The 14,377-nt window shown below is 47.2% G+C and overlaps 1 protein-coding gene across 1 annotated transcript in view; it reads left to right on the plus strand.

The window, feature by feature from the left end:
- KPNA3 (karyopherin subunit alpha 3) overlaps positions 1 to 14,377 on the plus strand; it is a 75,904-nt gene that overhangs the window by 49,481 nt on the left and 12,046 nt on the right. Inside the window, exon 10 of the mRNA XM_068125205.2 lies at positions 4,898 to 4,942. Within this exon, the coding sequence (XP_067981306.2) occupies positions 4,898 to 4,942 (45 nt within the window). The remainder of the gene's footprint in view (positions 1 to 4,897; positions 4,943 to 14,377) is intronic.

A 14,377-nucleotide genomic window follows, 5' to 3' on the forward strand; every position in this document is an offset into this window, starting at 1 on the left:
CGCTGCGTCACTGGGAGCGGAACATTCTCTTGAGGCGTTTCATTGGTCGCCGTACATAATAAAGTATGAATCGCATGTAAAGCCTCGGGCAAAACCTTAGGCCATTGATGAAGTCCCAATGACCACGTCCGCAACCCCATCTCCACAGCCTTCCAGACTACTACATTAAATTGCTCCAACTGCCTGTTACCTTGTGGATTATGCGGGGTAGTCCAACTGCTGGCGATTCCCTGCTCCACCAGGAAGGTCTTCACCTCCTGAGACATAAAGGTGGCACACCGATCATAGTGGATAAACGCCGGATACCCGAACAATAGGAACAGCTGACTGGCCGATAGACTATATCGTAGCAATAATCAGCCAGTTCTACCCGCCATCTCGATATCTTCTCATTATTGATGCGTTGAGCATGCCGATGGTCATACATAAATGTGACAGACTGCTGATCAGTCATGAGATCAAACTTTTTGCCCAGAATCAAGTGTCGCCACCATTTGACGGACTCCACGATTGCATATGCCTTTTTCTCAATAGCAGAGTGTCTGCGCTCACTCGGGGACAAAGTGCGCGAAAAAAAGGCGACAGGTCGACCCCCCGCACCCCCCCCCCCCCCCTGGTGAGGGTCGCCGCACTCGCACAATCCGAGGCGTCTGTCTCGACCAGGAATGGTATTGTGTTGTCTATGGAAGTCACGCATGCCCCCGCGATATTTTCCTTCAGTTGTTGAGACGCCTCCTTGGCAACCATCGTCGGAGGAAAGGCTTTGCACTCCACCAAAGGCTTAATCTCTTTCCTTTTCCTTGAGTAACCTTGTACCCACCGGCTATAATGAACAAATAGCCCTAAGGCACGCCGCAAGGACGCGCGATCGCATGGAGCCACCATCTCGAGCAAAGGCCATAGGCGCTCGGCGTCCGGCTTTATCTCGCCCCCGGTCAGTGTACCCGAAGAGGTCGATTGTCTTAGTTGCATAGTGACACTTATTCTCATTGAAGGTCAGATTGTATTGTAACGCCACTGCCAAGAATCGTTTCAAGTTAGCATCGTGGTCCTCCTGGTTATGACCGCAAATAGTCACGTTATCCACGTACACGAAAATGTCTTTTAATTCCTCTTTAGCCACAATATCATCGATTGCGCGTTGGAAACAAGACTCCATTCGTCACCCCAAACGGTATGACACGAAATTGATACAGCCGTTGTCCGGACTGGAACCTTTATATGGCCTGTCCAATTCGCGTATCGGTATCTGATGATATGCACTTATCAAATCCAAAGTACTAAATATGTGGTACTTAACCACATCCCGCACTAAATCATCCATTTTGGTAAGGGATACGTATCTAACTGCGTGAATCGATTGATTGTCTGGGAGTAATCGACGACCATGCGCTTCTTTTGGTTGGCCGTTTGCACGATGAGCACCTGGGCTCCACGGGGAACTACTCGGCTCTATAATACCCTCCCGTAGCAATCGCTTAGTCTCATCCGCAATGTACTGCGTGTCAGCATGTGTATACCGTCGGGACTTTACAGTTTGTGGTTTACAATCTGCCGTCAAACTAGGGAAGAGAGCCGGTGGTTCGATGGCCATTTCGGCCAGACCGCACACAGAGTATTCTCCCCTTGGCCAAAGTGCATTTCTAACCGACAATGTCTATGCAGGAAATCGTGTCCGAGAAGCACGTCTGCACATAAATTGAGCATTATCATGAGTCTGACGTCGGGATACAACATGTCGTTGACAACCAGGTTAAGTATACACAAGCTCTTCGTGCAGACACACAGCCCCGAAGTCGCCAGGTAGATTTGGCGTGTGGCGCTGTACCAAAGCTTGACTGACGAAGCTTGTACTTCTTCCGGTATCCACCAGCGCATCGGCCGGCTTGCCTTCCACGAGCACCGGTATCACCACACTTGCCAAACTGCGTTATATCCCCGGGTCCCCGGAGTGCGAAGCGCGTGAGGTGTCGGTTCCTGCAAGGGTCGCGGCCGTGTCTTGGCTGTGTGACAGACCTTCGCAAAGTGTCCTTTCCGGCCACAATTATGGCACAGAGCATCTCGTGCAGGGCATAAAGCATGCGCATGTCATTTATTGCCACAGAAATAACATTTTGCATTCGCTGAAGAAGAAGAAGTGGCGGCTGCAGTGCTCAAACTCCTCGTCCAAAGCCGGCAGCGTGGCGGCTGATACTGGAGAAACGGCGGCGCCCGCGACAGATCGCTTGGACATAGAGCCGGCTCAGTGCGAACCTCGGGGACAGCTCCCACGGTTATGTAGGGGTGGCCGTACGCCTCCACACGGATATGGGCTAGCTGTAAGGCGCAAGCCTACTCGAATGCTTCCTGAAGCGACATAGCAGTTTTCTTGAGCAATCTCAGCCTTATGGCCGGCGACGCGATGCCTGCCACGAATGCATCACGCATTAGATCATCATTCGACTCCCCGGCCGTTTACTGTTCCATCATGCAATCCTTGCCGAGTCGTCTCAACTTCTGTAGGTATTGTTCGAGACTCTCTGACGGATCCTGTCGTCGAGTCGCAAGCATGTGGCGACCATACAAGGCACTTCTTGGTTTCACATAGATGTCTTTCAGGGCTGCAATGGCGGTCTCATACGAGTCACAATGAGAAATGTAATCATAGACACAGTGGTGCTCACATGGCAGGTCAGTATCGAGAGCTTTTGCTGCCCAGTGAGGTCCGGCACCACAGAGAGGTAGTTCTGGAGGGAGCTATGCCAATGTCGTCCGCATTGGCTGGCGGCATTTGTTGCTTGGGGATCCCCACAGAATGTCTCGTCGTAGAAGCTTGTCCATCGTGCTCAAGCGAAGGAATCGATTGGAATAAAATGTGGTAAAAGTCAAGTCCACAAAACTCCAGAGATCATGAGCTTCATTCCAATCGAACTCCACACCATCCATAAAAGAATAATAATCTAATAAGCAAGCGTTCATCAATACATTATGTAAAAGCCAGTCATATGTAAGGCTCAGTATCTCACTTACCAACTCGAAGCCAGACAATTGCAGACCATCCCCTCTCACGACAAACCAGTCCTTTTGTAAGCCGTCACCGGATGAAGAGGGAACTGCAAAAGTTATCAACCATAGTTTTATCACAGAAGTGTGTAAAAGGAAACCATGCCCCGAGCTTTGTGTGGCTGAGGATCGATGGGGTGATTCAATCATTGGTGATTATTGAATCGCCAATGCTCGGCAATTGTTGATGACGTCTGGCAGCTCGGGCTGAAAAGTATAATGAGGAGCATTCCACATGAATCGCTCTTTTTTTCTGGTTCTGGTTTTGGTTGGGGCGGTCTCTCTTGCCTGGTCGCTTGCTCTTCGTCTCTTATTGCCTGGTTGCCGACGAAGGAGGACGCGATCGTGCTGCGCTTCATGTGGGGGTGTGCCTAACAGACGGTCGGAGTTCGGTGCAGCCAAACGAGAAAGACCAAGGGAGGAGCTCTTGCCTGTTTGCCTCACAAACTGGTGGCTGGCTATGGACGAGACCATGCCAACGCGTGTTTTCCCGTGCAGGGATGCGGGACCTGTGAACCACACCAAACCGTCGTTGAGACTGGAGCTAACTGGCTGCATGACACTGACACGAACAAGGGAAAAATAACGAAAATAAATGGTCAGAGTCCGTGTGGAGGGACCCTCAGTTAGAACTTTTAGTTTACCTCACTTTCCCTGTTGCTTTGCATTATTTAAATAAACCCTGTATTGATTGCATTTTTTTTTTGTCGTGCCTGTCTTGTTCATTTATTCGTTTGTGGGGCGAGGAATAAACCCCCGTCACGGCTGCCCGTTCAGGTAAGGCCTCGGGTCCTCCCCTTGCGCACCAGAGATAATCCTGCCAGGTTCGGCTTATACGCTTTAGAGTTAAGCTCGTTTTGGCCATCCGTCACCCAGAGGTGTTCACTACAGAGTCGACACGGCAATATTAAACTAGGGGTGATGGGGTTTCCACCACTGCCTGGGAAAAAGTAACCAGCTACTTGAACATATTCATAAGAAGGTGATGGCTTCGGGACATTGAAAAGCTTGGAGTTATTGTCCTCATGGTGGTTTCCTTTTGCCTGTGGGTTGGCAGAAGCCCTGCCTGACCCCACATCCCAATATACACTTCATAGCCACCAGTTGTGGCCTCAAAACGGACTTAAAGGCCAACGTGGTGTTGCTTAAAACCTTGTCCAGATTCTGAAGTAACTACACCCAAAATTTTGGGCCTCAAGGTGCTCCGGTATGGCCGTAAAAGAATAACGCACAAACACTTCAAATTATTTATAAGATTATGCCTGCCAACTTTTGGTGGCATGGTAGGTAAACTCTAAAACGGCCGAGTGGAGTGATACCCTTTTAGGTGGAAAAATGCACTCTGAGCAGAATGTTTTGGGCTACAACATTAAAACTAACCTGCCGTTGTAAAAATAAATACATTCATAAATAAATAAGAAAATAAAATTGTCTGCCATAATGTTGTTTTTTAATCTTCTAACACTTGGAACGTTTGGAAATTAGGACTTTGGTAACAGGACTTGTTACTGTTGGTAACAGGACCGTTTTAGGCTCATTTAGCTTCAAAAGAGCCTTAAATGTTTGTCGTTTATTTTTGTTCAATGTTAACCTTGAGTTGGACTAATTGTTTCTTGTAGCGTTTTCAGAAGCTGAGTATTCATTGATTTGAGGGAATGTTGCAAACTTTTACACCCATAAATGTGCTTTGCAAGTATTATTATTGTGTGACCAGTATATGTTGAATACTCCCACAGCACAAGTTTTATTTTGAAAAATGTTCTCAAATCCACTGCGAAGTTTTACAGCAATAAACATGAATGCCCCCTTTTCCAACCCAGTGCTTCTCTCATTTGTTTTCTGCATCTTCTCCTAGATCCTACCAGCTTTGTGTGTTCTCATCCATCACACTGACATCAATGTGAGTACAAAGCTCGTCATACATGCTACAGATGAAATGAGCATAGCCAATTGCAAAAAAGTTTTCCTTTCCCCTTTATTGTCCCCTGTCGCACCACGGAGCGAAAGGGGACTATGGTTTTCCCCTCCCTCCGTCCGTGTGTGCGTGCGTGCGTGCATAAGCGAAGGACCGAATTCTAATCTGGTGTGTGGGTGCAACTCCCTAGACAAAGAATTCTATATTGATTCTTTCTCTCCTCCCGGACACGTTGCTTGTTCGCTCTCCTCCTCGGCTCGACTTGTGCCCCGCCCCCTGTATCTCGTTTTTCTTCCGCCTCTGCTCCTTCTTTCTCAAATCCACGTTCTCGCTTGGAGACTTTTCCCTGGAGACTTTTCCCAGATTGTTTTTCATGGTTTTCATGGTTCTGTTTGGATATTGTTGGAATATGTTTAAACCGCAGCCGTGATGCTGATGCCCCCCCCAGAATTTCCATTTTCCATGTTTTAAACGTTTACCAGTGTGTACCCTGGTCAGAATAGGTACACCGTATCCCTGCGTGTCGTAAGAGACGACTAAGAGGGTTGGCGTCAGGAAGGGCATCCGGCCATAAAAAAAAACATTGCCTCAAAAAGAGAACCATGACAATTACAACTACATATGGGCAGGGTGCAGCCTGAAGTGGAGATCGGTTTCTGAGGTTTGGGACATGGAATGTAGGGACAATGACAGGGAGATCAGGAGAAGTGGTGGAAGTATTGGACAGAAGAAGAGTGGACATATGTTGTATGCAAGAGACGGGATGGAAGGGAAGTGGTGTGAGAATGGAGAAGGGTAGGCAGGGACAGAAATACAGGTTTGTGTGGCAAGGGTGCCCTGAGGGCGTGAATGGTGTTGGTGTCCTGTTTTCTGAGGAGTTTGTAGACAGTGTGGTGAGTGTGACTAGAGGGAGTGATAGGTTGATGATGGTGAAAATGATGATTGGAAAGCTCTTGGTGAACGTCATCTCGGGATATGCTCCGCAGGTTGGTTGAAGCAATGAAGAGAAGGACAAGTTCTGGTGTGCGATAGAGAAGCTGATGGAAAACGTGAAAGATGAGGAAGTTGTTGTGGTGGGAGGAGACCTGAATGGACATGTTTGAAGGAGTATGGATGGTTTTGAGGGAGTTCATGGGGGTTACGGATATGGTGTGAGAAATGGAGAAGGTGAAAGGATTTTGGAGTTTGCTGATGGAGCTGATTTGTTGATTTGTAATACTCGGTTCCAGAAAGAGGATAATAAGCTTGTTACGTACATGTCAGGTGGGTCGACGACAACTGTTGACTACCTGATGGTGCGTAGGCGAGATAGGGGGCACCTCCGGGACACAAAGGTGATCCCGGGGGAGGAGGCTGTTTCACAGCACCACTTGGTTGTCTGCGACATAAGGGTGAAAGGTGCGAGGAGAGCGCGGCGGGTGAAGTACCAACCAAGAATGAAGGTGTGGAGGTTGAAAGAGGTGACAGGAAGGGAGGCATTAAAAGAGAGGCTGAGTAGGGTAGAGGATGATGTGGTTGAGCTTGAAAGTGGTTGGATGTCAATGAAAGCTAGTCTGTTGGGAGCTGTTGGTGAGGTATGTGGATGGACAAAAGGACCACCGAGGCACTCGGAAACATGGTGGTGGGATGATGAAGTTGGAAAGAGGATTGACGAGAAGAGGAAGAAGTTCAAGGAGTGGCAGAAGGCGAAGGGTACGGGAGCAGAAACAGCAGAGCATGAAAGTTATAAGGCAGCCAGGAAGGCTGCAAAGAAAGAGGTAGCAAAGGCGCAGGAGGCATGCAGGAAAATGTTCGGAGAACGCTTGGATTCGGAAGAGGGTCAGAAAGCAGTATGCAGGATCGTAAAGCACATAGCGAAAGAGAGGTGTGATGTGATGGGAGTGAGTTGCTTGAAGGATGAAGTGGGACAAATCGTTGTCGACCCAGATGGAATTAAAGGAAGATGGAAAAGATATATGGAAATGCTGTTGAATACAGAGAATGAATGGGATGGCAACATAGAGAGTAACCCAGTTTTAGGACCGGCAGAGAAGATAACTGAGAAGGAAGTTGAGGAAGCGATAAAAGCAATAAAAAAAAAAAAACCACCTTTAGAGGCCATTTTTCCCCGCAAGCGGGGGTTGGCCTTTTTCGGGAACTGTGGTTGTTGTTGTTTTTCGGTCCCCTTTTTGAAGCAATGTTTTACGGCCGGATGCCCTTCCTGACGCCAACCCTTTTTGCCGCCTTTAACGACAAGCAGGGAATTACCAGTGAACTGGCACTCAATTTGCCGACCTCGGAAGGACGACAGGCTGAGTCAACCCCCCTGGCGTTAATTCAGCGATTCACTGGGATTCGAACCCAGGATCCTAGGATCCTAAGCCGGCACCCTAGCCGCTAGCCCAACACCAGGGACCAAGCGATAAAAGCAATGAAGAGTGGAAAAGCGGGAGGGCCGACGGGAGTTGTGGGAGATATGTTGAAGGCAGCAGGAAGTTGGGGTGTGAAGAGAATGACAGAGATCTGTAATCTGGTGGTGAAAGAAGGCCGCATTCCAGTGGATTGGGAACTGAGTACCCTCGTCCCTCTATACAAGGGGAAAGGTGACCCTCTGGAGTGTGGCTCGTACCGAGCGATAAAGTTATTGGAGCATGGAATGAAGGTATTGGAAAGGGTGTTGGAGAGGAGGATAAGGAAGAAAGTGAAGATCAACGAAATGCAGTTTGGATTCATGCCAGGAAGAGGAATGACAGATGCGCTTTTCATTGTGAGGCAGTTGAAGGAGAAGTACATGGAGAAGAGGAAGAAGTTGTTTTTTGGGTTTGTTGATCTGGAGAAAGCATTCGATAGGGTTCCACGCAAAGTATTGACATGGGCATTGAGGAAGTTAGGAGTGGAGGAATGGTTGATCAGAGTAGTGATGGCAATGTACAAAAGAGCGCGCACAGCTGTAAGGACGAAGGACGGGAACAGTGGTGAGTTTGAGGTGAAGGTGGGAGTGCATCAGGGGTCGGTACTAAGTCCACTACTATTTGTAGCTGTGATGGAGGTGCTGGCTCACAACGTAAAGGAGGGTTTACCGTGGGAGTTGTTGTATGCAGGTGATCTGGTGTTGATTGCGGAAAGTATGGATGGACTGAAGGAAAAGATGAACGAGTGGAAGGAATGTATGGAGACAAAAGGTCTGAAGGTGAATATCGGAAAGACGAAGGTGATGGCAAGTGGTAAAGCATGTGGTGAGGTGGAAATAACTGGGAAGTGGTCGTGTGCTGTGTGCAGGAAGGGTGTCGGATTGAACTCCATTCAATGTACAATGTGCGCTGAGTGGGTTCATCAAAAATGTAGTGGTCTGAGAGGGTCATTTACCAGTGTGGCAGCTACATTCAAATGTAAGGTGTGTACAGAGGGAGCTGCAGATGGGGGAAATGTTGAGTTGGATCTTGGAGACAGCGTGAAGCTGGAAGGTGTGAAAACATTTTGCTACCTCGGAGACATGCTGAATGGAGAAGGTGGATCAGACTCGGCAACGGTTGCTCGAGTGAGATGTGCATGGAAGAAGTTTCGGGAACTGAGTGGCGTGCTGATGAGGAGAGTGTCGCTGAAGCTGAAGGGAAAGGTGTATGCTGCATGTGTGAGAAGTGTTATGATTTATGGGAGCGAGACATGGGTAATGAATGTAGAGCAGCAACGAAGGCTGGAAAGGGTGGAAATGCGAATGGTTCGATGGATGTGCGGAGTATCGTTGAGAGAGGAAGACAAATGATGAATTGCGAAAGATGATGGGAATATTGCCTGTGATTGATGCTGTGAAGAGGAACAGGTTGAGATGGTTTGGTCATGTGTTGAGGAAGGATGAAAGTGACTGGTTGAGAAGAGTGATGGAAATTAATGTAGAAGGAAGTAGAGGACGGGGAAGACCGAGAAAGACTTGGCTAAAGATGGTGGAAGAAGAAATGCGGGCAAGGGGGTTAACAAGGAGAGATGCAGAAAATAGGGCAAAATGGAGAAGATTGTCATGGGGACCGCAAGGCTAACCCCCGTTCTAGCAGGGAAAATGGCCTTAAAATGCATGTTGTGTTGTTGTTGCACCACGGAGCGAAAGGGGACTATGGTTTTCCCCTCCCTCCGTCCGTGTGTGTGTGCGTGCGTGCATAAGCGAAGGACCGAATTCTAATCTGGTGTGTGGGTGCAACTAGGCATATGGAAGAACCGTTATGAAAATTAGGTCGCCACGTCAAAATCCAAAATGGCCGCCGCCATGTATGTCTGAACCTTGAGCGGAATATCTTGAAAAATAAATGAATTACTAACTTCTATTCTGGTGTGTTGGTGTATCTCGGCATCAGGAAGAACGCTATTGAAAATTGGGTCGCCACGTCAAAATCCAAGATGGCCGCCACCATATATATGTCTGAACCTTGTGAACGAAATATCTTGAAAAATAAACGAACTACTAACTTCTAATCTTGTGTGTGGGTGTATCTACGCATTAGGAAGAACGCTATTCAAAATTGGGTCGCCATGTCAAAATCCAAGATGGCCGCCTTGCGTCTTCGGGGGACCGAGGCATAACGCTTATTATATAACGTAACCCAGTAAGTTGTGCTTTCAAAGTAACATTACAATTGTACCATGATGCCAATTTTTGTACAAAATGCTCGTTTTGTCATTGAGGGCACCTTTGATTTGTGGTTGTGTGTGGTTGTGTTGTGTTGTGTTGTGTTGTGTTGTGTCTTTGTCTTTGTCTTTGGCTTTGTCTTTGTCTTGTGCCCTTCGCGAACAACTGGCAAGTACAGTTCGCTCTCAAAAAGCAGGCTCCTTTGAGGCCTCTATACATTGGGCAACTTTTTTCCATTACACTCAGGTGCATAAATGTATACAACGACACCACTTTGATTATGAAACGCACCACTTTCATGATGAAACGCACCACTTTGATTATGAAACGCACCACTTTGATTATGAAACGCACTACACATCAAACGCATATAATGCCACACCACTTTGATTATGAAACGTTTTTGTTTTTATTTAGTTGACAGCTCAAATAAAGCTTGGGATGCTTAATAAATAAATAAACCAGGTGATAAGTGCCCACAACCGTCCTTGTCCATGTTGTGGAACGTCGGTCGAGGCCCTTGTCTGAATGAGATGTAAAAGGACTCCACTGGAAGTTCTGGTCAACAAAAAGTTCAGGATAATATCTTAGCGCTCATCTTCGATGTTGTCCATTATGCCACACCATTGGCATGCCATGTTTGACAGATGAGATGGTGCAAGCCTAATTTTATTGAGCTTTCGTGGAGAAAATAATGCTTTCAAACAGAGTCCAAGCTAGTGTTTCTTCTCAGTAAATTGTTTCCTGGAGAATTGCAGGAAATTGATGCTTGTTTTTTTCAGTAGATGTGCTTGCGTTTGTGCAGTGTGCTCTGCACCTCATTTCCCAACACGAAGGAAAGACTCTTCAACTTGTATTCTATCACCTTCAAAGCCATCCCACAATCAGGTTGACCAAATAAGAAATTTGTGCATTTGTAAAAGCTAGCTTCATAAAAAGTTACATGATGATTGGATGGAAAATGCAGCTGGCATTCCTGAAAATCAGTTTTATACAGGCATGGGTTGCGGTGTTTTCACATAGCAGGAATAAACTGTCGACCTCACTTTGCTCGACCTTTGCCAAATAAAAAGTACACATGAAATGCTCTGAAATTGTTGATTTATTTATATAATTACCTATTCCGTAGTAGTAAGACAGACCGTTGCAAAATGCACGAGTTTTGGTTTTGAAAATTAGTTTGTAAAGGGAACAGATTTAACTTTACAATCGCAATCGATCAAGGGAAACATGCTGTCGATTAAAATGAAAACTCACATGACAGTAATCATGGCTAAGCAATGCAGAGCGACAAAGTAGTCTGAAGGCCGTTTGTCTGTAAAATAATGAGAAGACTTGCCTATGTAGGTGCACATCAACGGGCTACTTCATTGGGGTACATCAGTACACCACGTATCACGTGAGATAAACCAACAGGCATGTGCAAACCGGTAGCTGTGTCTGTGAACACCGTGCTTAACCTCGGCCAGTGAAAGTGGCCCGTATCCCAACATGGTCCTCTAATGTAAAACGAACCGGAACCATTTGGACATTGCTCATTATTGGCACTATGAAGGAGAGCTGGAGCGGTGATTGGATTTGATGAGAAACAAATCCATTGGGAGAGTCTGCACCATTTACTCCTTGCTGTTGTGCTGCTAAAGATCCAGGTGATGGATGATGGTTTTATTATTTATTAACTTACTTATTTTTAACCTGCGCAAATCACTGGCTGCAGTTTGTCCATATCTGCAGCTTTGGCATAGAAGATGAATGAGATTCGGTCCTTCAACTTTTATATCCCGATGCAGAAGTTTTCTGTGCATAAAGGTTTTGTGCGCTTTTGTTTGTTTATAAAGCCAATCTCATCTGTATTTGTGCACATCATCATGCAAACTCTTCTTTAGAAACTTTGTACAGCTGGTACTTTCTGATCAGTCCAGCCATCCATTGCTTTCTGTGAATCACTTGTTCATCTCTGATCGAAGGAGAAGTTTGAGAACGATTGCTGCAATTCTTGTGTTCTCCTGCATCACGGTGTGGAGATGACGTTCTTTGCTGAAACCAAACGAGCACAATATCCTCCGTTTGTTTAAACATTTTGCCTCTTGATACACTTCCTCATTTGCTGCTGCTCCTGTTTTACAAACAATGGAACAAACACACTCGTCGGCTTGAAGACTATCGGCCACTGATGACTTCTTCCCGAGACCAGGCCTCGCAGCCACATTTCTCCTCTGTTAATTGTTCCGGGCTCTTGGAATGCCTGGTCGCAGAGCGACGTACTGTTCAATATTCCCAGCTGAAAAATGTCAAATGCCACAAAACGTGCCTAGCAACAATGGCATATAACACTAACCAGTGGTGACAGGTGATGCGTCTCCAGTGGACTAGGTGTGTATTGTAGAAAGGCACACTCCATTCTAACTGCCTCGACATGTGCTTTGTGCTAAAGTCCACCACGAGGCGTGCGCTTTCAACCGACACTCCCTTTTGTTAGTATAGATTGGTTACATGTTTATCCCTGCAATTCCTGTTTGGTGACACTTTTTTTTTTTTTTTTTTTGTATACCAGAGTCGAGGCTCGTGAAAGAGCTAACATTTATCAAGCAAACAAAGGATATAAAAAGGGGAGCGGTCGACAAGATGGGGAGAGAAGGGGAGGAAGCACACAAACACAACATTTGAGAGCAGGGACATCGGGAGATGTGCGGGAGGGAGAGGGCCTGGGGGAGGCAGGATAGGTATAAAACGCCAGGACACCAAGGACTTCCAGGAAAGAAGTCAAAAGTCACCTCAAGAAAGTGGATTTGGGGTGAAATTAGCGGGGGTAGAAAAGATCAAGGTTTAGGATTGGGGAAGATAAGAGATGGTGGTGAACAGCCGTTTTAAAGACCTGGAGGGAGGAGTGGGATTGAAGAGAGTGAGGGAGTTTGTTCTAGAGGCGGGAGAAAAGAGGAATGAAGGAGTGAAGGTGAGCAGAGAGTCTTGATTTTGGCAGTTTAACCATAAGAGGGTTGCAGGCAGATCTTGTGCGACCTGTAGGAATATTTGGGGGACAGAGCCCAGAGAGAGCTGGGGGAGCAATGCCGGAGAGGAGTCGGTAGAAGACGGAAAGACCACCAACCTGCCTGCGGTGAGTAAGTGAAAGTCCCTCGGAGATAGCGTCATCGCGGGAGATTCCAATGATTCTGAACGCTTTGGTTTCAACAGCGTGAAGACGAGCTAGGTGTGAGGCAGGAGCACCAGCCCAGAGGGGAGAGCAGTACTCCATTCAGCTGTGGATGAAAGCCTTGTATGTGGTGAGGAGCTCAGGTGTGCCAAGGAAGGACTTCGCACGACGGAGGATGCCCAGTCGGCGACTGGCTTTGGAGGCCAGCTTGGAAATGTGGTTTTCCTAGGAAAGATCATGGCAGATAGTGAGACCCAAAAGCTTGAGTGACAGAACTTCTCAGAGAATTATTCAGAAAGTCGATGGGAGGGTTGTCCAGTCAGTCTTTTCGGAGAGACATCGTAAGAGTGTGAGATTTGTCAGGATTGAAAGACATGTTCCACTTGTTTGCCCAGTCTGATTTTGTCCAGGTCTGCAGAGTGAGGAGGCTGCAGACTGCCGATCTGAGGGATGAGGAATGGAGCGGCAAAGAGTGGAGTCATCAGCAAAGAGATAGAGGATTTTCAAGAGAGTCAGAGAGATCATTGATGAAGACCAGAAAAGCACAGGGCCCAGAACACTGCCTTGGGGAACTCCAGCCTGAACAGGAAGAGGAGATGAGAGAAACCCATTCAGGGCCACACGTTGACTACGACTGGAGAGGAAGTTCGCCAGCCATGCGTGGAGATTTCCATGGATACCAAAGGAGGAGAGTTTGATGAGCAGAGCGGGGTGCCAGACCGTATCGAAGGCACGTGAAATGTCGAGGGAGACAGCTCTAATTTCCTGTTTGTCATTGAGGACCTCCATCCATTGTTGAGACAGCAGAAGCAGCATGTCCAGAGTCGAGTGACCTGGTCTGAAACCAAATTGATGATCAGAGATCAAGCCATTGGAGAAGAGGAAAGATTTCATATCCGATTCAATGATGGATTCCATGACTTTGCTGATTGGGAGAAGGCTGATTGGTCTGTAGTTGCTATGATCTGTTTTTGCACCTTTTTTGTGCAAAGCGGTGATGTTGGCTGATTTCCAAGCAGATGGCAGTTGACCTTGAGCAAAAGAGGGTGAAGAGAACAGAGAGAGAGAGAGTGAAAGAGCGGAAGAACAGGATTTTAGGACCCGTGGGCTGATGCCGTCAGGTCCAGTTGCAGAATCAGAGTCGAGGGTTGACAGAAACTTTTCCACCTTGTCAGGAGGAAAGGACATGGAGTCCAGGAGCAGCTGGGTACGACTGGGTACAGAGAGGGATGGGTTTGGGACACAAGATTTAGAGGCAAACACAGAGTTGAGGCATTCAGCTTTTTCACGTGCGGAGTCAGCTGTGTAGCCGTTTGAGGTAAGGGAGGGGATGGAGGGGGAAACAAACACCAGAAACAGATTTGACCAGACACCACCAGGATTTGGAAGAGGGAGACAGATAAGAGTTCGGTCTTGAGAATGGAGAGATATTGTTTCCTGGCTCTCCTGAGGGTGGACACACACTTGTTTCGGGCTTTGTGAAAGGAAATGAGATTTCCTTCCGTTGGATTTGCTTTCCAGGAGACGAAAGCAAGTTGTTTCTGGGCAACAGCCTCACCACAAGATTCCGTGTACCATGGACGGGAGGAAGGGTATGACAACTGAAGACGAGATGGGATAAATCTGTGCATGAGAGAGAGCAATTTACTTTGGAAGAATTCCCAGGATGAGT

Source organism: Myxine glutinosa, chromosome 8, assembly GCF_964187855.1.
Source record: "Myxine glutinosa chromosome 8, kmMyxGlut1.1, whole genome shotgun sequence".
NCBI classification, from domain to species: domain Eukaryota; kingdom Metazoa; phylum Chordata; class Myxini; order Myxiniformes; family Myxinidae; genus Myxine; species Myxine glutinosa.